General features: G+C 40.7%; 2 protein-coding genes across 3 annotated transcripts; one reads left to right on the forward strand and one right to left on the reverse strand.

The window, feature by feature from the left end:
• Window positions 1-838: 838 nt before the first annotated feature.
• On the forward strand, window positions 839-8,993 carry trnau1apb (tRNA selenocysteine 1 associated protein 1b). Of its 2 annotated transcripts, XM_037084495.1 has the most exons (9): window positions 839-1,033; window positions 2,018-2,115; window positions 2,464-2,563; window positions 3,364-3,416; window positions 4,881-5,009; window positions 5,486-5,602; window positions 5,986-6,286; window positions 6,369-6,411; window positions 7,851-8,993. In XM_037084495.1, the coding sequence occupies exons 1-9, from the start codon at window positions 998-1,000 to the stop codon at window positions 7,985-7,987; spliced, it is 1,014 nt and encodes a 337-aa protein (XP_036940390.1). In that variant the 5' UTR covers window positions 839-997; the 3' UTR covers window positions 7,988-8,993. The 2 variants fall into 2 exon arrangements, with proteins under 2 accessions (XP_036940390.1, XP_036940391.1); XM_037084496.1 differs by lacking the exon at window positions 839-1,033 and having other exon boundaries at window positions 2,074-2,115; window positions 3,172-3,416.
• On the reverse strand, window positions 8,643-13,067 carry fitm1l (fat storage inducing transmembrane protein 1, like). The gene is made up of 2 exons (XM_037084497.1): window positions 12,049-13,067; window positions 8,643-11,101 (listed from the first exon to the last, which is right to left on the reverse strand). The coding sequence occupies exons 1-2, from the start codon at window positions 12,225-12,227 to the stop codon at window positions 10,423-10,425; spliced, it is 858 nt and encodes a 285-aa protein (XP_036940392.1). The 5' UTR covers window positions 12,228-13,067; the 3' UTR covers window positions 8,643-10,422.
• Between the last annotated feature and the right edge of the window lie 11,354 nt (window positions 13,068-24,421).

The following is a 24,421-nucleotide window of genomic DNA, read 5'->3' on the forward strand; positions in this document are numbered from 1 at the left end:
TAGGTGAAAATAATTCAAAAGAAAATTCATAAAAATACGTAAAATACGTGAAAAAGAATTATGTGCTGAAAATCATCATAAGTCATGACAATGAGATTTTAAAAAAAAAACGAAAATTATACAATTAAGAAATCCTTTCTGTTATTTTATGACTTTTCATATCACATACTTTTGTCCAGTCAGACCCTCTCTACACAGGACCTGCCACCTGCCATGGCTCCAAATTACCTGGTTTGCGTATAAAGGGACAGAATTTAGTGGAGTGTTGAGAAGAAATGTAAGAAGCAAAGAAACGTTTGAAGAACAGGAAACGTAATTTAGGATTTTTGATTGATTAAATCAAATTGCGAGTTGGCAACATCCTCTTGCAACACCAAAGCAGCTAATGTTTCATGTGGCACAGCCATTACACAAAGCTAAAGCCCTTATAGTGCAGGTTACACCTGAAGGATTCTTACCCCCCAATTACACAGGAAAATAATCTTTACTCGTGTATATAAAGATCATGTATTTGTTTATCTATCATCATTATCATTATAACTATCACAATGCACACTGACAGACATATTAACAGAAAACAGTAAAAACTAGGGTACACATTCTTGTACACACAGTACAGTACTCAATGCTCATAGTTTTTTTTATATATATATATAAATTTGGAAACCTATGTGGTAGTTGGCGTAAGTAGATTTTTCGTATGAATGCACGAATAATTAATATTTTTTGTATTATTATCAATATTTTCTTTTCATTTTAAGAATGAGTAAATGTAAAGCAGATTCCCGAGCCGCACTACACACCAGTTGGTGGCGGTAATTCACCAAAATGTTGTTTGCCAGCCGCCATTACACATCAAGAAGAAGAAGAACCTAGCTTGCATGGACGTAGCTTGGACGTATGGAGAAGTTTTAACGCCGCCAAATTAGGCTTTTTGCGCCCCACATCAAACTCCAGCGAACCCCTCTTAAGTTTAATCTCTGTTCCAGACGTCAAGATGTTTAACCGACAGACGAGCCTATGGATGGGTGATGTAAGTTTAAAGTGTCTTTCTTTCAGTATGGGAACCTTAACGTTAGCTCAGCTCAGTTTAGCTTAGTTTAGCTTAGCTACGCATACTGGTTGCTAGCTCGGTTACGTAAAGTTAACCCGGATAAGTGACCCCTATCATAAAAGGTTAGGTTGAACTCTGTTGTAAGGTACGTCGTTGGTACAACTTGGCTTCACGCCCTTTATTAACACCATTACTCTCCAAACCAGTTACTAGTCCTACTGGAAAAGGAAATCAACATCTCCCGACAGTGTGGAGATGTTGATTTCCTCTCTAGGCAGGACATGGCACCTGCCCACAATGCCAGAACTACCAGTAGCTAGTTTACTGACCATGGTGCCAGCTAGGCTGACCTGGACCCAATAGAGACTCTTTGGACTTTTATCAAGAGTGAGATGAGAGACAGTTGACTCAACAGTACAGAAGAGCTGAAGGCCGCTATCAAAGTAACCCGGGCTCCAGTCACACCTCAGTACCGGCTGCCAGCTCCACGCCACAGCGCTCTCCTGCAGTCACTCTACCAAAGGAGCCGAGTCAAAGCACTGCGTGTTTAAATGAACATCCTTTTCAGAGGGTCGACATCTCTGTATTAGAAATCCTTTGTCTTAGGTGACATTCTAATATTTTGATATACTGGAATTTATATTTTTATGTGCTGTAATCTGTTATCATCAAAATGAAAACAAAAAAAGGCTTGAAATATTTCACTTTATTTGTATTGAATATAGAATATATGAAAATGCGACTTTTTGAATACATTATGGAAATAATAAAATTAAAAACACTGGGGCTTCTGGTGTAGCATCAACCAGTGTTCAGAGGACCTTAAATCACGCTCGTTTTTGCCGCATTTATACATATTTGATAGTTTTTACATCATAAAGTTGCACACAATCTTCTGTGCTATTGTGCAGTTCTGTTTTTGATTCAAATTGATTCTCATTCAAATTGTTTTTATGTGTTCAGTTGGACCCATACATGGATGAGAACTTCATCAAGCAGGCCTTCAGTGCTATGGGAGAGTCACCGTTTGGAGTCAAGATCATCACTCACAGAATAACAGGGTGGGTACAGAGCACTTCATGCCATACAACAGTCTTTGTTTTAAATCCTTCAAGACAACTGATATTACAGTAGAAGATGTGCTTGTAGGTTTCCCCACATACAAATGTATAGTAGAGGTGGACAGCTTTCACCAGTATTGACTCACCTCTACCATAAACAGCTACAGGAAAGCCATGAAAGTGGTTACACCAAGTGTTGCGTGAAGACTAGGCTACTGCTTGCCCTTGACTAAAATGTGACAGCAGGTTTGCTGGCTTTTATAATGTGAGTGTAATTGCTGTTAGAAAGAGATTGTATTCTGTAAGAGCAATCTATGTGTCCCTAACATTGTTTCTCCCCTTGTGCAGTGGCTCAGCAGGATATTGCTTTGTGGAGCTGGCAGATGAAGCAAGTGTTGACCGCTGTGTCCAAAGACTCAACGGAAAACTGGTTCCTGGATCAAACCCGGTCAGTTCTCTTGAGAAATTGTAGAATACTTCCTCATTTATATTTCATACAATCCTTACTGCAATACATAATTATTGTTTCTCCATGAATATATTTATTTATTATTGACAATTTAATACTGCCTTCCTTTTTTTCCCAGTATTAGAGTTATGCTGTGAAGCAGTTTTTAATTGTTGATTTCACTGTGGATAGTGGAGCTCAACTAGTCTTGGTCCACTTTGTAACCAAAAGTATTGAATGTTTAATACGTAAATATGATACAAGGTTATCCTTATATGTGCCAAATCTGCTAGATTTACCGTTTATGTTACTTTGGCTGCCACTATACTGCCATATCAGTTTAACCAAGACGATTACAATGAAGCAAAAACGAATAGCAGTTACAGATACTATTAAGGTTCTCTATACTATCTTTTCTATTGGCTGTAGTAAAAAATCCAGCCAGCTTGAACACTTCCATAGTGTGTAAAGTTGTGAGCCCAAACTGCTTACTAATTAATTTGAAAGGCTGCTGGCCATGTGAGCTGGCCAAGCTGCTGGGCTCCCCTGTCCACCAGCCTGTACCTGCTGCTGAAGGCTGCTTGTACATGAGTGTACTTTGTTTGAAGCTGTTGAATAGAGTCTCTGGTAGGAACTAACTGAGGAATGGGCTAAAGGCTGGTCTGGGTGGTGGAGGTATGTAAACCCAAATAACAACCATAATTAACTCCACTCTTTATTTCCAGCAATATCAGTGCTATACTACACGTCTTTGCTGTTTGATGTTGGCTCAGTGTGTGTGTTTTCTCTCCCCTGTGCAGCCCCGGAAATTTAAGCTAAACTATGCCACCTACGGCAAACGGCCAGAAGCAGGGTAAGCTATGAGTTACATGTTCATTTTGCATGTTATGATCACTATTTTAAGTTAAGAACCACTACACCCACTACTACCAGTCACATTTTCTTGTAATTTGAAGTCAGAATAAACCCTTTGTCTGTAACCAGCAATGGGATTAAAGTAAATTAAATTGACCCTTACTCAAATACTTTTCCCCTGAAATGTTATTTCAAAGCTTTTTTGATTATTGAAAATTAAAGATCAGGTGGGATTATTTTACAGTACAGATTTAGTTTGTTTGTAACAACATTTTGATTCCCTCTTTGTGTGTAAATGTTTGAATCAGCCCAGATGTGCTCCAAAACTATGTATACCCAAATATTATCCACCCACTATTCACCTGAACAAATTAGTTTCACCAATTAACAAACCTGCACCTGCATGGAAATTTCACTCTACCTCAACTGGACCCTCTAGACCATATTATCTTTTAAATAATGTTGAGCAGTAGGGCTGGGACAACGCGTCGCATAGTCAACATAATCGACGGCATTAATTCGTTGACATGAGTAATTTGCGTTGACGCGTCTTCCCAGACAGGAAGTGGTAGTACCCGCGGAGGCTGAGAATAGCCCCTCTCACACAGAGACGCTGCATTAAAACCGCCATGTAATTCACACAGAAAGCTGCGCTGCGGCTCCCAAAGAGACGTGACGGTACACGTCATGATGATGATGTCGGTGTATTTCCCAGGTGGGACAGCTCTATTGAGCAGTGCAAGCGTTCCTGGTGAATGTCTCAAGTGTGTGTTGTATTGATGTGCGAGTGTCTCTTTTAGGAATAGAGAGGCTGCTTTCAGTAATTTCCATGCTTATAGAAATTTCCCTGCACCAAATATAACACATTTTAGCAGCAAAACCAAAATGTGTAGTTATGGGACAGAGGAAATGCTCTAGAGGAAACACAATTTAACTTTGTAAATATTTTTGGATGACTCCAGTTGAGCTCAGGATTTAGCAGGAGGAAGGCAACTTTACTAAGGCCTCAAATGGTACAAAACTGAACAGTGTGTGTAAGTGAGTAACCTTTGGACATGTAGAAGAAAACAGAACATTACTTAACACTAACTATGTTCCACATATGGCTAGATAGACAAATCAAGTTTTTTTTCCTCTGGCCACACCAGGCCAAACTAAGCAGCAACGATTTGCCTTTCCATCACCAGTTTTAGTGTGGCAAATTGAACCAAGCTGCGCTATCAACTTCTCTGATATCACAGCATGGTAAATGCAAGAAAAAAATACAGTCCAGTACATGCATATGTAGCTACACCTCAAAAGTGTGTTTCCAGGTGTGGAAGTACCAGGAGTAATATGTGAAATAGTTGTATAAAGTCTTTGTTTCTTGAGGGAGCTGTGTGAAATCTGCATAAATCTCAAGTTATGTAATTTGCTTACCACAACTTCGAAGTTATTTGACTAGATGTTTTACTTGTCTTAGGCCAGAGTTCTCAGTGTTTGTGGGTGACTTGGCCTCTGAGGTGGACGACTTCCAACTGCACCAAGTTTTCAAGAAGTACCTCTCCTGCAAGGGAGCCAAAGTGGTCACTGACCAGTATGGATACTCCAGGTATGTCAGTTCTCAGAGGTGGACCGGACAGCCATTTGGATTCACAAATGTTAACATCAGAAGATTTCTTGAACTACATATTGCGTTAATTTTCTTTTTGGTGTATAATATATTAGTTTGAATATTATTGTAAGAAATATACAATAATATGAAAATGAGCCCTTGTTTCTGTGGTGTAATGATTGTTTAGATAGCAGTACTGTGGATGTTGACCAGCAGTACAACTCGAAAAAAGGCTGAAGAAATGTTTTCTTAACGTCGTATGCTAAAACTATTGTTTTCCCCATATAGGCTAAGCAAGAGCAACTCACAATTCAAGTGATGCTACCTCATGTTAAAAGTAAAACAACAAGTTTCAGTTCTACCATAATAATACCCATTATATTCTGTTTTCTCATTATAAACTGGCTATTAATTACCAAGTATGGAGTGTTTGGTGGTGTGGAGAGGTCGTCTAACTGCTGTTTGACTTGCAGAGGTTATGGCTTCGTCAAGTTTGGGGAGGAGAGCGAGCAGAAGAAGGCGATTGAGGAGTGCCAGGGTACGATGCTGGGAGGGAAGCCGCTCAGGCTCAGTATTGCTGTGGCAAAAAGGTAAGATGCCGACGAGAAAACATAATGGAAAAAGTATAAAATGCTAAGCTAAAAGTACTTCAGAATTGTACTTGAAAATAGTGTATGTAGTCATTAAAGTCTCAGAGACTGAAATACTGTATGGGGGAGAAAGGGACCCTGCTATCTTCAGTGAGACTTGGAAAACCAAAAGTCATCTATAAATAATTCTTTGATTCCATGTTATTCTATTGTGTTTATTTTTCAAGTTCTTAGCCATCTTGCACATATTGAATCTATTTACATTCCATTTTGGTACACAATTTAAAGCTTTGAAAGTTTAGAAATGATTTGCATATGATAGATCTTGAATTAACACACATGATAGATTATATTCAGCCATTGTTGGCTTACTTGTTTTGCAGCCAGAAGATGAGCAACTACCATGGGAGCCAGGGCCAGAATTATAGCAGCTACAACCAGTCCCAGTCCAGTTACTACAGCAGCAATAGCAGCGGGGGTCAGGGGGGTTACTACTCTCAGTGGGGCGGCTATGACCAGTACAGCGGCTACAACAGTGGCTACAACAGTGGCTATAACAGTGGCTACAACAGTGGTTACAACTATAACTATGGGCCCTATGGATACCCCCCACCAGGCCATGTGATGCCACCTCCTCCCATGGGGATGCCGCCCATGACTACAGACTTATCAGGAGCTGTAGAGGTAAGAGTTTTTCATTCAAGAGAAACAAGTGTATTTTTCGTTTAAGAAAATTTTCACATTGTTTAATGTCATTTCCCGGCAGAGCCACGAGGAGTCTGTGGGTTTGGAGGAGGACAATGCAGAAGGTAAGATCCCCAACCCCCCACTGCACCCAGATACATTTTTTATTTTGTTTTGCATTGAAAATATTCTTTTGTGCTCCATTATTATCATCAGATTGTCAGGATATGCTGTTAGCCCATCATGGCACATTCTTGCGTTGACAGTTTGGATCCTTTAAATCACATTTTTCACCTTTAAGGCTTTGACTTGGTTTGGGAACCATACATTTACCGGTCTTTCTTAAGGGAGAGGTAGGAGTAAATACCTCATAGCTGTGAACAATTTAGGGCTTTTTCATTGCCATGTCTGGCGACACCCAGTCAGACCATGCTGCGTTGAATTGCACTTCCATAGGCCATGTCCACACGGGCGAAAACAATCTTTTTTTTCTCTGTCTCCCTCGTCATCGTTTTAAGAATATTTGTGTCCACACGGATCCACTGAAAACGACCAAAAACGCTGTAGTTCATACTCGCGGCCTATAGGTGGCGCTTGACATTCACCAAAAACAAAGAAGACGACACAGAGCATGTGCATTAAGCTTGCGCGCTGTAAACAGACAGTAGACGGAGAAACCGAACACAACAAGAAGAAGATGAAAATGGCGAGTGCAAGGAAACCAGAATCATTTGTGTGGACTGGTAATGGAGGGCTGCATTTTCAGATTTCTCCACCCTGAGACCTGTTTTCAAAAAAGTGCGTTTTCAGTCGCTGCGTTTTCAGGATCCATGTGGGCCGTCGGCCAATATGATGCAATACGTGTGCGTTTTCGCAAAAGAGTATTTTCGTGTGGACGGCTCCATAGTGTTGCAGTGACGTCAGATGGGCTTTGTCATCATTCAGGGACGAATAGTGGCGTCTTTTTATTCTCGATCCGTTTGTCGTTTTTGAAGCAATAATTAGTAGATGTTCAAAATTAGCACCAGCCAAGTGCTGTTGAATATGTAGCTGATAGACTGGCTTGACTTGACAATAACAGTGGTAATCAATTCAGTGGCAGGTAAAATGTTAATGTTAACTGGTCATGTTACTGGTGGACAGTAGATGTAGTATAAAACATTTTGTCGCTCCAGAGGAAGCTGCATTTAATCTGATAAATTGCCTCCAGTGATGTCACTCTGTAGCTAAATTGTGTGGCCAGAAATGTAGGGACTGTGTTTTGGAAAGGAAGAATAATGTGTGGAGAAAAAAAGATGTTCTCTGGTTCTACACTGTCACTTTTGTTAATTTGTTTTGAAACGGTCCAGTCCAGACCAGTGGAATGCTTAAGGGCTACTTGAGATTTGTCTGGTGCCACAAAAGGCTGTGGCCATTACTTTTCTGTACAGGAAAACAGTGCCCAGTCTTATCCAGCATTTTTTATGTTAGTTACTTAAGACCATGGCCTTTGTTGAATTCACAGATAAAAATCACATTGTGAATGTGTACATATAATTGCTTGGTGTTTTTTCTGTTTTTACAGAAGCCATCCCTGAATGTGATGTGGAGCAGTGGAACAAAGATTTTATGCAGCGCAGCGAGGAGCTCTATGATGCCATGATGAACTGTAGCTGGGAACCCCTGAACTCTGTTAACTCCCCCATCCCCTTCTTCCCTTGATAATTCTTACATTTTCCATTCCCTCCCCAAAACCTTCAATATTTCATTGTGTATGATTTTGTGCCCCCACAAATCTGCCATCTAACACCACATAGACACCTTCAAAGCGCCAGCTTCAGTTCACTGTCTCACTGCTTCTGCAACTGAAGGCCAAGAGTACATTATGATGTGCCCCAATTTAACACAAATCTTAATTTAATTTTAATGTTTACCATGTTGGTAATATTAAAAAAAAATGTCATCAGTGATGTTGCTGTGCAGTGCATACCATTGACACACATACCATCTATAACGTTTAGGAATGAAATGCTGAAGCAGTCTTCTCTGCTGGTGACTGGCACATAGATCTAGCAAAATGAATGGCGCGGCAATATTTAGATATTAATGATGTCACTGAGTCCACTGTCATTTACGTTTGTTGGTCCATATTGAAATGGTGACACCAGCTAAGCCAATGTTGTTCATTGAGTATGGCCCTGACTTTTAAAGAAGAGATTTGTCTTTGGAAGACAAAAGCTGAAACTATGCCTTAACTGTTACTGGCCATGTACTTCCTGTCAATCTTAGATGGTCATAAAAATAATTGTGTTTATACAGTCTGTCAGGAAGTACGGTCCTCTGGTTCATTTGTTTTAGAGAACGGATTTTCCTGAAGTTTTTTTTTTTTTTTTTTTTTTTGATAGATTTAATGAACATTTTCTGATTAGAAGTGAAAGCATGGATGATGGTGATGCTGAGTTGACCCAGCTGCAATCAACCACAAATGAATTGATTCCTGCTTTCCAGACAAAAGCTTCATGTTTTTGTAATGATGTAAGTGATGAATGGTACAACCTCTGAACACCTTCTGAGCGCTGTGAAACTGCATGTAATTACTGAGGTTGACAGCTGATTTGCTGTATCAGATGACCAGACAACATTTCTTCTCTATTGTTTGATGGCTAATCTTTTGTAAATATTTTCTGTCTGGAGACGTTTTATCAATAAATTGAAATTTAGGAGGAAGTACGGTCCTTTGTCTTGTTTCTTCACAGGTAGCTGAAGGGTGAAGTGTTTCTCCTGTTAGATACTGTCAGCATTTTGGAGCTTAGTCATTAAATGTTGGCTAATTTTTATTAAGACATGTTAATTTGTTATGAATACAGCATGAGTCAGACACAAATTACTACACAACGTTTTCCTTTTGTTTGCGCTGTAATGTTAGAAACTTCAAACACAATTTGCATATTTCTAGGCGTGTCGCCTTACAAAGTCAAATCAGTTGACTTGGAGATACTAATTGTGAACTGCAACACTCCTGGTTCACATCTGGCCTGAGTTACATTCTCTGTCTGTCTGTCACCTAATTGTTTTTCTATCAACTGTCACCACCTGAAGAGACTAAGAACATTTCTTACATAGGCAGTTTAATCTACTGATTTTTAGCAGGTGCCAGTATGTTTACGACGCTCACCATCTTAGGGTTCTAGTTAGCATTGTTAACATGAATGCTAATGAGCAATAAGGTACAGCTGAGAGGATTATGGCCTAATACCTGCAAGTCTAATGAAATTCCGAAGTATTAGTATAAAGGAAATGAACGTCACTATCTGCAGCTGTAGTTTTTGTTAGTGCCAATGTGTAAGTCTGCTACGAATGTTTGTTTTCATATATGTTTGTTCCACTTTGTTAAGTGTCCTTGGGTACCCTGAAAGGCACTATATAAATTGAATGTATTGTTATTATTAAGAACCTAAATTAAGATGGTAAACTTGAATACACACAACCTTCTGTCACCTCACAGCTGTTTGCATGGCTGTACAGTGTTGTTGGCCTCTGTATACTCACACAGTGTATAAACTGGCACAAGAAACGGAATGAGAATATGGTAACCAGAGGAATAGTACAATCTACGGAAGTTATTTTTAATGCAACAATGGATGAAAATTGATGAGACATGCTATAACAAAACAGGACACAATGGAAGTTAACTGAGACTGAAGTTTGAAGTTTGGAACACAAGTGACATAGATACACCTGAACAGAGAAACTGTGTAACCAAATCATTGACCAATGTTTTTATATTTCCTCTGTTAATAAATCACATACCAATCAAATCATGTCAGTTACTTTTTTTTCTCTGTATTGTAAACACAAGTGGAGCTTTAGGTTCAGTAAAGTCTCAGAAACATTTCCAGCCTGAATCTTATTGGCAATCACTGTCCCATTCCTGGCTTGTGGAAAATACCCAGTTAACCACTATGACCCTGTTATGACGTCACAGAAAACTACAGCATATATTTGCTTTACTGGCACACATTAGAAAAAAAGGCATGCACAAGATTTCTCGCTGTTAGGACAAACAAATGGACAGAACAGAATTTTGAGCCGAACAACCCCCAGCTGTTGATTTAATTCGTCTTTGTGTCATTTTTGTTGTTGTTTTTTTCCCCCAGTTAATTGCAGTGATCGTGGTTGAGTTTTGTATCCTCTGCTTCAGTACTGCTGTTCTTGGTGTTGAGCAGTCCCTGTCCAGGCCTCCCGGGGCAGCACCAGCTGGGCCCCCGGCGGTACCAGCCCTGGTACAGTCCCCTCCAGCTCAGACACCCCAGAGCGCCCCCTAGCAGCTGCGTGGGGAACTGAGGGAAGTAAGCTAAGAGGCAGAGCAGCAGAAAGATCCAGAGTCCAAGCAGGAGGACACAGAACAGGAAGAGGATCCTCAGCGGGGCATCTGATATCCCACCCAGGCTCAGATAAGGGCCAAACACTGCTGTCTCCTCAGCCAACAGCAAGCAGCAGAGACAGAGGAGGAAGACATCTTCTGAGACTTCATACCCCCTCCACACCATCCCAGCTTTGAGGCACACAGACTTACTCTCTCCCTCTCGCAGCACCAACATAGGCTGCCCATTAGCAACATCAGGGCCGCCAAGTAAAGGCTCGTAGCAGCTTCCTGTGGTGTTCTCCAGAAGGTACAGGAGTTTGCAGAAACCAAACCACAGCCCGCCAGCCACCCCGAGCCGGGAGAGGTGACGGACGGAGAGAGACAGGGATCGGCGGATGGAGAAGGAGAGGAGGAAGACAAAGGAGCCAGCAAAGACGCAGGTCCAGCCCCAACCAGAGCGCAAGAACATCCTGCAACAAGGAGAGGAGACATGTAGAGTCGAGGAAGTGATGGAAGGAAATTAGGTCAATTCAGTGTTGTCATGTTGGTGTGTTACTTAAACAACAGGACACCAACTCCACATTAACGGACAAATGAACATCAGTAAACAATGCCTCTGCCAAATACAGATGACCATTGTTAAGTTTACAACTGTGCAGTTAGTTGGATTTCATCAGTGGAGGTCTTGGTGTTTCATTTCTGGTTTCTGTTACTAACTGCCAAAACAACATGTTATGCAGATTAGCATGGCCCTGCGACAGAGCTACAGCGTAAGGCACATCTGCAGTAGAACACACACATTTCTCTACACAGTAAGTCATGTATTCAGCTTTGCAAGTAGATATTTCTTTAACCCACTAAGGGCCCTAAATCCATGTAACATAATTATTAGCTTGATTTTAATCTTAGCTAACTAAAACATTGTGTAAAACATTCAGACGTCGTTCAAGGCAGCAAGCACTGGTTTGCCTTTGACCTGAGGCTTTTGCTGGGTCAGGAAGGTTCAGCTGTTTCACTAGGATGGAATCACATACATTCAACAACATCAAGCGGCCGGACTTGTTACCAACACAGAGAACAAAGAGCTTGGATTACAACACTCCACTTGCTCAGCAAATAGTTTGCTGCTATATCCATGTCCAACATCTCATATGAAGACCCTTTAAACTTATTCTTACATGTATTCAGTAGGAGAAATTTGCTGCCCCAGCTTTGAACAACTCAATCAAAAAAACACTGACACATCTTCCAATTTCCAGAAGTTTGTTTCTTCTGCTAGTTGTCATTTGAACAGTACCACAGTCAGGGTGCAGGCTTGCATTGTAGGCCTGCAGTGTTAGATGGAGTGCATTACTGCACATTGGTAAAATTATACTAAGATATCAAGTGAGTGGAAAGCAAACAGGAAGGAGCTCACCTGTAGAGGAAGTGGGTTCTCTTGGCAAAGACGCTGTGCTGGGAGACCCAGAAGCTCAGTGCAGGGCCAAACATGAGCACTGCTGACAGCCACAGGTGGAAGTGCTGCCGGAACACGGTGTTACCCAGGAACCGGGCAGCCAGGTCCGTCAGGACCACCAACAACGTGTTGAGGAACATCTGGCCCTGCTGCCAAACCTCCTGACTGGATCTTACCTTAATATATCTCTATGAAGATGGAGTACTGCTGGCTCTGAATGCAGCAGTATGTTGTGTAGATTATGCACCTCAGACTAATGAGCTGTTCAATGTGACATGGCTGTAATCCTGTCTAGAATGCACTTAACACCCTGGCTGAATGCTGTGAATCCCCTTAGAAAAAAAACAGTCTGTACAAACCAAACAATATTTTTCAAAGGTTGTTCGGATCCTTTGGCTCACTGATGGAAGTTTAGTCCAGATCCAGAAATATAAAGATGATGGTTGCGTAGACAGAAAAGTCCACTGATGTTAGCTGCTAGCGCTGGGCGTCCATTCACACTGTAGAGTGTACTCTGTGACATGAATGAAATGACAGCAGGCCACAAATATGTGCACACTGCAATCCAACGGTGACAAGCTTCAGTCTTCAGGAGCTTCTTGTATATGCCAGTAGCTGCAGTGTTTGTTTCACACTGAAGGCTCAAACAATGCAGCCAGACCACATAACTGTTGCTTAGCTCGTTTTTCTTGCAGATGCAGCAGTGCAAGTTGAGCTTCAGCACTTTCTGACCTTGTCTAGCAGGTTTCCAATATGTCTTCCTCCCGTTTCCCTCCTCTGTGCAGTGATTGTCAGCTGGCTGTCTCTTGATCACTTCTGCAGAAATGCAATCGCTGACACTGTATTCCACCCAGCGATGGCAACTGCTGTGTCATTCCGAGAGACGTCAGAGTTGTAGCTTCAGAATATCTTCATTGATCGAACTATCGCCACTGTAACTGTAGCCTTTCTGTTCTTCTCTGTCAGTGACACCCTCTCCAACACACACACACACACACACACACTCACACACACACGGACCCATAAAAATACAGAGTATGTTCTCGCCGTGTCATATGCCTGCTGGGCCTTGAAGGTGTCACATTGCTCCTACTGAGATGACTGAAGGGTACAGAAAGGTTGAACCAGTGACACAGAATCTTTGGTGTTCACATGAACATCATAAGGTTTCTGACCAATTTAACCTTTATTACCAACAGAGTAAGTTGTGCAGTGTCAACAGAACTGATGTCACAGAATAGTCAAATTAAGTGTCAATAATGGAGTGAGATTAAGTGTAACATTTTGTAGTGTGTGTGTGTGTGTGTGTGTGTGTGTGTGTGTGTGTGTGTGTGTGTGTGTGTGTGTGTGTGTGTGTGTACAGGTTTGTGTTCATGTGTATTAATAGCAGTAACCTTTGTGCTGTATCTGGGCTGAGACTCAGCTGCTGCAGCAGTCTGTGTCTGTCAATCAATACATAGTAATATGCACACACACACACACACACACACACACACACACACCATATCTTCTGTCCTTTCTCTTCTCTCTCTTATATCACCCAGATTTATTTAGTTTCTTGAACTGAGTTTGACTGAAGCAATCCCAAAGATTAACCATGTGGTCAATAATACAAATTACCTTTCAATCCATACAGCATGCTTTCCTGCTAAGAGTCAGATGTAAAGATGCTAACTAAGCTTATCATAAAGACTGGAAGTCAGGCTCTTTTTCATAAAAAGCCACCTACCAGCACCTCTCAAGCTCACTGATTAATAATCATTTACAGTGAATCTGTACAAAAACTGTAAAAAAACTAAAACAAAACAAAACTTAGTGCTTCAGTGGTGCTTTTAAATGATGGTATTATTCTCTTTTATGATCTCCATAAATTAATTTACCATTATCTGAGCATGTCAAACCTTCACAATACAATACCATTTTTCTTTTCAGCACAATTAAGTTTATGTTGTCGTGGGTTTTATGCAACATTAACATGTACACACAGAGACAACATTAACACTCAAACAGTGAATGGATCAAAGTACATCCAACACACGTGCTGCCATTAAACAGTGTTTAACAGTGCTGTACTTGGTTGTGTGATGCTACTGTCTGCTGTCTAGGTCCACTACAATGTTACCAGTCTTTAAAGAGCAGGTGCAGGTGGCTCCCTGACTGCTGAGCCAAGCACAAGAACAATGTAACTCTATGTTGAGCAGTGCTTTCCCTGCTGTGCTGCTGGAGCTGCCCAGGGGGGCTGTCACCCTGACCATTAGCATATCAGAACTGGGTCTCTGGGCAGTTTGTGCACCATGGGGACTTCATCTGTGGAACCCAACACAGTCTGGGGACCCCTCAACTAGATACTGTGAAAATGGTAAACCAGTCTTAAGTCTATGTGTTGTATCGAAGCCATAATTGGTCCATGTCAACATTACTACACAGTCATCATAGGTGTACTGTGCCCACTGACAGCCATGGCTGCATTAACCTGCTATGGGGACCCAATACAAAAAAATAGTCTATGTATCTTTGGGTGTTTGGGTGTATTTGTTGCTATGGTATTATTGCTTTTTATTTTCCTTACTGGATTTCCCCATTCATTTTCTGATGAAACTGTTGGACTTTCATATCATTTATAGCAAGGAACATCCCTGGAAAAATGAATGACTGTGTTTTGCCTGCCAACAGTATCAGGGTGTGCTGGAAGTTTTTTGTTACTTTCATGTCTGTCTTGAAAGCATATATTTTTCAAAAAGAAGATTCTCACGATCATGAAACTGATGTAGGTTAAAAAAAAGTTACATTTATCAGTTTCTTATCTTGTCACAACTGAATTAAATAGTTTGTAATTCAACACCAGGCAGGTTCCTCTCATTTGGTGCCACTGTCCCTTGTTATATCTCTTATTATAACCTTCGTCTTTGCCTTGATGTACTGTATTTCTGTATTTCTGTGCTGAACTGCACTGCTAGTCTGTCAGTTTCTGTTTTGAACCTCCATCCCTCCAGAAATACAGGTTGAGCTGCTCTTAAGTGTAAAGTGTCTCCCCTCTTACTTTCCAACTGCATGCAGAAGGGCTGTACAGCCTTATTAGCAGTGATACTGTGTGTGCAGACTTAACCCACCTAAACACTGACAATTCATAATTTAATGAAAAATATATGTAATAATATCAAGATGAATCTAATTCAGTTACAAACAAGTTATACCTATAACTTCTTCACAATAAAATCCACTCATCCACACATTTCAAAGCTTTTATTATGAAGCAGCAGCACAGGAAACATGTTCACCAGCAGTAACTGAAGACGCCTGAAACAGGTTAACACACTGACTTATATGTATTTCTCTCAGGTTTCCTGCACAGACACGAGTTGAGTATTGATTTGCAACACACACTTATTTGAGAGGGACAGGCTTGTTACGCAGCTGTGAGACGTCACCGCAGACTGCATGGAGATAGGCTGCCATGATTCAGTCTGATGGTAAACACGTTTTCTGCCACGCAGCAATTATGTCATCAACTTCATTTTTACAGATCCAAACAAAAATGAAATGAAATGGTTCTCATATTAATCAGTCTATATTACAACAGCATCTCCAGGAGCACAACCAATGTCTTTACCAAGGTCCTGTGGCACTGCCTACCTCTATTACCTGTGTGTGGCTGACATCTACAGGAACTAGAGAGAAGTTCGGTTGGCTATGTTGGATGGAAACAAACTACTGTTACCAGCCAAGTGTAAAATGTCACTAAGTCAGTCATCTGGCATTGGACGCAATCTGTGTGCTGATTATAATAAAAACACATTACAGCCTTTCAAAGTACGCTATGTTGCCAACAGTATTCACTCACCCATCCAAATAAGTGAAATCAGGTTTTCCAATCACTTCCATGGCCACAGGTGTAGAAAAGCAGCACCTGGGCATGCAGACTGTTTCTACAAACGCGTGAAAGAATGGGTCTCTCTCAGGAGCTCAGTGAATTCCAGCATGGTACTGTGATAGGATGCCACCTGTGCAATAATAATAATAATAATAATAATAATAATAATAATAATAATAATAATAATAATAATAATAATAATAATAATAATAATAATGCCTTTTATTTAAAGGCGCCTTTCGAAGCTGAGCAGCTGCATCCAAGCCATACATCAGCGAGTGCAATGGAAAGCGTTGGATGCAGTGGTGTAAAGCACGCCGCTACTGGACTCTGAGCAGTGGAGACGCGTTCTCTGGAGTGAGGAATCATGCTTCTCCATGGGGCTGTCTGATGGACGAGTCTGGGTTTGGTGGTTGCCTGGAGAACAGTACCTGTCTGACTGTATTGTGCCGAGTGTAACGTTTGGTGGAGGGGGATTATGGTGCGGGGTTGTTTTTCAGGAGCTGGGCTTGGCCCCTTAGTTCCAGTGAAAGGAACTCTGAATATTTCAGCATACCAAGAAGAGATGTTGGACAATTCCATACTACCAACTCTGTGGGAACAGTTTGGGGATGGCCCCTTCCTGTTCCAACATGACTGTGCACCAGTGCACAAAGCAACATCCATAAAGACATGGAGGAGAGAGTCTGGTGTGGATGAACTTGTCAGGCCTGCACAGAGTACTGACCTTAACCCGATATAAGCCAGGCCTTCCTGTCCAACATCAGTGGGTGACCTCACAAATGTGCTTCTGGAAGAATGGTCAAAAATTCCCATAAACACTTCTAAACCTTGAGGAAAGCCTCCCAGAAGAGTTGAAGGTGTAACGGTGGACAGACATCATATTACACCCCACTGATTAAGAATGGGATGTCACTTAAATTCATATGTGAGTCAAGGCAGGTGAGCAAATACTTTTAGCAAAATGGTGTACGATAGAAAACTCAAGAGGAGAGACAGATGCTGAGGAGATTTGGTGCCTTGATAAGCTTTAGGGGTAGTGCTCAGTGGTGGTACCTGGGGCTACATCATGTTTAAATTCACTTGTGGACTGTAAATCAGTCAAACATAATGTGATCACAGGTTTATTTATCATATCTATCCCCACTTAGTTGAAACACTGAATGAGCCAGATATAAGAATGGTTCTTTCTGCAACATCCTGTCATGTATTCATGAATTAACACTGCCACTGTGTGGTTCAACTGTGACACTGAGGTTGACTCAGACACAGAGGGCAGATGGCTCACAGTCAGCTGAAGTTTGATGTGATGAGTAATGGCCTATATGAAGTCATTCATTCCCACCTGGAAAAATTCCTGTGCGCTTACATGGTGATTGTTGTTTTGAAGTATTTCCATAAGTTGCCAGTGTGATAATCGGTGCATACACCCCCCCCCCCCCCCCCCCCCCCCCCACCACCACCACCACCACCACCACCACCACCACCACACACACACACACACTGCTAACTTTAGCATCAGTATTGCTGTCCAAACAAGCTGCCCTGACAGGTGTGTCCTGTTTTAAGCTTTGCTGGTCAGTTTGGTCATTAAACACACCTTTAGTCACAAGAAAGTCTGTGTTTAGTTTTGTCTTGGCTCCACATTTGAAAATATGTTTGTTATCAAATCTGCTGGCTTTAATGTCCTCATCAGCATTGCTATCAGCTAATCATGACTCACTTATGGTGGCTATTCAGTCACCTTTCCACCCTAAACACAGACTTGCAAGTTATCATGGGTACTCTTGTCTTCACAAATCCTGTAAAGCTTTCCTGCTTCAATTATTGCTACCTAAACTATAATTGATGTCATGCATGTTGTGATGCATTTTTGATTAGGTGTTTTCTGGAATGAAATTGCAGGTATTGGTGAAACTAAGCAGTCAAATAATAATGTAATAATGGTGGTAATGTTGTTTTAGGTGTTTATTCATACAATACTTAAACTATTATGAAAAGGAACAACAATAACATGGACACACCGATTAACATTTATTCATGGAGTAATAACAATTAACTTGCAGTCAATTAATAGTTGTGTTGAGTAATAATTTACTGACGTGTGTACGTTAATTAAGGTGTTAATTCATAGATGTTTCAATAGTTTATTCACAGTAACAACAATAATAAGCTTACTTAAATTAACATTAGGTAATGGAGTAATAATTATTTACTAAGAAAAGGTGACTTATGATACAGAACATAGAAGTAGGGGGTGGCTGTAGCTCAGTGGGTAGAGCTGGCGGACTGGTGATCAGAGGGTCACTAGTTTGAATCCCGGCTCCCCTGGGCGGAACTGAGCTACATGTCGAAGTATCCTTGAGCAAGATACTGGACCCCAAAGTTGCTCCTGATGTGCAGATGGCACCTTGTGTGGCAGCCACTGCCATCAGTAAGGGTCCTGCGATGAGCTGGCAACTCATCCAGGGTGTATCCTGCCCTATGCCCACTGTGTGAACTGGAATGGAAAGACAACAAAACGAAACAAAACACCTAGAAGTAGTTGACTTAGTTTATGAAGATTATTAACTTATGAGCACAACTGTACCAGCAACCTAAGTACACCTGTTTTCATCAGTTTGGTGAAAATTGGCTCAGTAGTTTCTGTGTAATCCTGCTGAAAACCAACAAACACACATTAAATGTCTTGCTACACCAGCAGTTTAACGTAACAGGAACCTGCTTTCCTAGAATATTATTAGAACCCAATCTTTCAGGTGTTGTTGCTGCATAACCATGATGTGAATTACATAAAGTGTTGGAGCCATCATGCAGAACAAAACCTGTAAGTGTTGACACTGGAGTTTTCATGGTTTGATGGACAATCAACTGATATACAGTTATTTTAACCCAAACCACAATGTTCTGCTAAACCTAACCAAACTGCCAAACTGTGAGTGTACTGCACAGATCCAGTGTCGCTGGTACGTTTACTGCAGCCACACCAACTGTATGTTCAGTGGATGTCTGGTGTTGATGGGACGCATTTATTATTTTCTTCAAAATGAACAGCCAACAGCGGAGCTGATGCAGAGGACTGTGAGCCATAGTTTCCCCAGCGAACTGGCTGTAGCAGCTGCAGTGTCTCTGGGCTTGCTGGGTAGGGCCGACAGCTGGTATGGTGGAGCAGCAGCAGGGCAGCCTGTCTGTCCGCTCTATCTAACGAGCCCGATTCCCTCAGACAATGATGACCAGCTCCGAATGCTGAGTGACCCCAGCAGCACCAGCAGAAGACAGAGAGGGAGGTGTGTTTACTAGGGCTGGGTATCAATCAAACATTTTCGATACTGGTACCAATACCGATACCTTCACTTCGATACTGGTTCCTGAACTTTTTTCTATACCAATTTTATAAAATTACACAACACCTACAGTACAAATCTTGAGTTTTACTTTTCAGCTTTGGTATTTTTCCACTCCTTCATATAGAAAAAAATAATATCAATAATTTCCAGTGCAAAAGAACACTTGCAAACAAGTGACAAGTCAGTGTCTAATGCTCACTGCTACATACTGAGGACCTTTTCACTTAGCAGTTTTTCTTCAGAAAAATCAACATGTCTGCTTCTCAGTACATAGACAAGCCCGCACCTGGAGGAGAAGATAAACGTAACTGTGAACATTAGCTGAGCTGTTTAACCAGCCAACCCAATTGATGAGCACATCTTTACAAGCTAAGCTTTATCTGTTACTATCAATCAATAGTTAGCTTTTGATTTAGCTATCTAGCCAGAAAATAAAGCTACACACTGATATCTTAAGTTAGCGTTACACATTAGAGTCTGGTGACATAAAGTAACTGAAGTTTGGTACCCAGCCCTAGAGTTGACCTGAAAAACTATGGCTTATAAACTGCCAAACACAGACATTACCAGAGCTACTGTGTGATACAACAGTGAGAATCAAGCATAGAGAACACAACCAACAAAGCCATCCAATCAGAGGCAGAGAAAGGCACTTATTGGAGAACATGAACGGGATCAATAATAATGCTATAATAAAAAATATAAATCATAACATTAGCCATAATCATAATAATTATCATAATTATAAACAGACTAATTCTCAGCACTCAGGTAAAAATATATAGCCCACATTATATTTGAGGGGGCGGGAAGGGACCTGGATTATGGCGAATCGGGTGCTGGCTTTAAAAAAGGTTGACAGCCACTGCTAAAGACCCTCAGTGTTAGACACAATATTTGTTTTGATTAAAGCATCCCCATGAAATTTTACATGCTACTATATTAGGTGCACTGTTTCTGCTTTAGCATTCTTAATTTTATTTGTGATATCAGTCAAATGAAGGTGGATGTGGCACATACTCACCCCTCCCTGTGCTACTCCTCCCAGTTTAGATCCATGAGGGGCCTGGTATCTGTGTGGCATCCAGGCAGCCAGAGGGGCTGTCAGCTGTAGGAGCTAAACTCTAATCCCCCATAAAACACTGACTAAAAACACAAACAGCTGCCTGCCTGATCTGCTCCCCCCTGTCCTGGTGTAGAAAATGTTCCAAAGCAAGAAGCCAAAAAAGATGGATGCATGAGGCCTCATGTTGATTCCTTTAAAAAGACAGAAATATATTGGAACACTTTCTCCTGACTGAATGCAGCTCTAAGACAGAACACAGTGAAGGATGAATTATGCCCTTGAACGGAGACACTCTGTGTATGTGGGTGTCTGTTATGTATATACAGCTTGCAAGAGTTAGGGTTAGCTATTACAATTGGGTAAGGCGGTTTAATCCTAGGATGACTGCCAAAGAAAAAAATCGGTGGTTCATGGGGAAACTTCTATCTATATCTAATATATCATATATCTAATAATATTCATCCAAATGTTGAGATATTCAGTAATAAAACAACATCATAAACCAGTCAGTGTTCAAAACATACGACCCAAACTGTGGCTAAGAATACACACTTTTATCAGCTCAAGCTCTTTGTTTAGCCTCGGTGGTTATGTTTTCCCCATGACTGTGTCTCATTCTCTGAATGGTTCAGTTCAGTTCTGGTGAAAGTGAGCTCATATCTCCTCGGCTGTTATCAGGCTGAAAATGCCACTGATGGTGTGACTGGTAAACTTATTACCAGTCACACCATCAGTGGCCAAAGGCGGTGGGGTCAGGCAAGGTAGCAAACAAAAGGTTTATTAATAGCCATCACACTCAGAGTATTAATAACCTTGATACCAACTTGATGAAAGAATAATGGTGAGGGAAGCTTGTTGTGGATAGAGCACTTACTGTTTAGGAGTAGATTTGACTTTTAATTTACCCCTAACATTTCTGTAAATTTTGGTTTAATGTATGCCCCCAGCATTAATTTTTATAAGGGGATATTTGAAGTAGCTACTCATGTTTCTTAGTTGCTATTTGCAATTTCCTGGAAGCACAGAATTGACCACACACAACAGGATTTGCTGTTCATCCATTTATTGTGAAATATTAGGACAAAAACTGGGAATCTATAGTGTTAAATACAGTATATGTATGAGCATCAGACTTAATGACTTGAGGCCTTATGGCCAAATATTGAAAATGTTGCTTGCAAATGTTTGTCGTAAATCAGCTATTCATCAAAACCATTAGAATTACATATCAAGCGATATTCAATTAAAAAAACTTGCATTGTTCAACATTTGGGGTTGTACAAAAGACTATACTGTGTAGAAGCATATGCTGTTACAGGCATTCTTTATTTGTTAATTTACAATACTATGTTTATTACATGTGGTGAATAATCACTTGTTAAGGAGTTTTTGGGGTCAAGACTTGAAATTAACTATGACAAAAGTGACAATTGACCTCTAGTAATTTAGTACAACAAAAAAAGGTTTCTCTACAATGATTCTAGTACACATTTACGCTTTGTGTCTTTGTTTTTTTTTTTATCAAGGTCTATTTAGATTGTTTTTACAATTTACACTTTAAAATTTAACACATGTCCAACCAAACAACAAACAGAACAGTAAATCCCCCCCCAGCCCATCCCTCCTTTCCCCAAATACCAGACTTACAATGTCAACAGCATAAAACACAGAGTTCAAAATACAGAGTTCTTATAGACATGAAAAAATGACAGAGGGCAGCATCAGGGGTTTACAGTACTGTATTATTGGCCTCCATATCTTCAACAAACATTAAGAAAGGCTGCCAAACATTATAAAATGTTTTAGCAGACTCTCTGATTGTGTATCTGATCTTCTCCAACTTGATATGGTACATGGTTTCCCTAATCCAATGACTGTATTTGAATTATATCAGTCTCCTAGCTAGTAGAGAGCAGAAAGCCAACATAGTTCTTTCCCACATCTCAAGAGGGGAGCCCATCTGGGCAACACCAAAAAGTGCAATGAATGGAGACGACACAAGCACTTTCCCAAAAATCTAAGAAACGGCATCAAAGATGGACGCCAGAAAGTGCCAAGCTTCGGACATGTCCAGAACATGTGTAACAGAGTGGCTGGATCCCGATCGCATCAATCACAAGTGGGGTCTATATCAGCTTTGATCTTAGAAAGTCTAACTTTGGACCAGTGCAGACGGTGTACAATATTGAAATGAATAACAGCATGTCTAAGACAAATGGAAGAGGAGAAGATTCCCTGTATTATTTTGTGCCAGGTGCCGTGATTAGTTCATTTAAACCTGTGTCCCATTTATTTTTGGAGGAGGTCTGGAGGCATCAAGTTATGAGAGTACAGACAGTAGACGTCAGTGTGTAATAGAAACTGGCTCTAGAAAATTCAACATTTTCATCACTCAGTATACGTAGCCTTATAGACTGACGCTGCCTATTGGAGCTAACCTATCAGCACGGCCGCCATCTTGGATTTGTCTCCAATGTGACCCCCCTGCATTTATTTCTACTGAGGAAGGTGTATCTCAACTACAATAATCATAACCGAATTTTTACTGGATTTTCACACAGTTACAAATGGCAGAGATTTAGTTATGATACAGGGCGCTGTCACAAAAAATATTTTTTTCAAAAATCTCACTTGTGAAAGGTAATCCCCACGATCTGGTAACAATACTAGTTATACCAGGTTATTGCAACCATAAACTGCACAAAATACGGTCATAGTTGCTCGCTCTCCGTTGATTCCGATTGACTCTGGTGCTAGCCTACAGTGAGGAGACCCAACCAAGATGGCGGCAACATGGGATTATGTTCTAGCACGCTATGAGGCGTCTACGTATATTATGTCTATGCTTTATGCATGGTGGAGAGGAAGTACACCTGCTCTTCTTCAAGCTACAGGTTAGATTATCCACTAAACAAAAGGAGGCGCCACCCAGTGGCACTACATTCAATAACTTTGACTGTTACAATAGGTTTGTGTTGTGTCTGTTACAATATTACCACCATCTTATGTGTGATATAACTTCAGAATTTTACTAGGTAACATGTCATACCTTTTGTGTTAAACTCTGCCGCGTTTTGTTTCTCCCCACAGGCAATAAATAGAATATGGTTTCAGTCCACAAGCAGTCCTCGGTTGGAAAAATAATTTTAAAAAAGTGCAGTAGAATTACAGATAGAGAGGCTATGTTTGGGTGAGTCACACATGAGCCACACTGGAGACAATTCCTGGCATTGCTCCCAAAAAATGACATTATTTGGATGTGAGCAGAGAGGGCGGCCAGATAACATGAGAGCCACAGAGAGCCCTGTCATAAGTGATGAAAGTGATGGCGATTAAAACATTGTGTGTGTGTGTGTGTGTGTGTGTGTGTGTGTGTGTGTTAGTTCAGCCAGTCAGGATAGTGCCCTTGGCCTTGTAAGGCAGGGTCATCTGGGGTTATATATTTGATCCCTGCCTTCCCAGCAGGTCTAGCAGCTGCTTCCTCTTCACCTGGCCTCTGTAAGTCTGCACAACTGGTTGTATTTTTTAAAATTGTTTTGTATTCATGCTGTATTTTCCATGTATTAGCTAAAGATATAAACATTTAAATCTGATCTCTTTTATCAAAATATGGGGGATGAGAAGGTTCACTTCACAAATTGAATCATAACTTAAAGGACTGGGATAGTTAAAAGTTCTGTTAAATAATCTTATTCAGCTAATATTTTAACTAACCAGGTTAAAGTAATTATCTCAAATACTAGTAAGAAATATAAGAACTAAATGTTAATGTGTGTTATATATATAATGTAATTAGATTTTTTGATAGCCTTGAAATATTCTACTTTTGTCTGCCCACATCAGGTGGATCACTGACTGAATCTGAAGTCTGAGCTCACCTGTCATCTGAGTTGAACCTACTGGTAAATTCTTTCACTTCCTAATGCTTACATATACGTTCATATTATAGAAAGGGTGATATAATATGTAGAAGACAAAGATGGACTTTTCACAGATCAAATACTACTGAAATAGTTATACAGAATCATGAAACCAAATAGTATATGAGCA

The sequence above is a fragment of the Acanthopagrus latus genome, chromosome 21, assembly GCF_904848185.1.
Source record: "Acanthopagrus latus isolate v.2019 chromosome 21, fAcaLat1.1, whole genome shotgun sequence".
Classification (NCBI taxonomy): Eukaryota; Metazoa; Chordata; class Actinopteri; order Spariformes; family Sparidae; genus Acanthopagrus; species Acanthopagrus latus.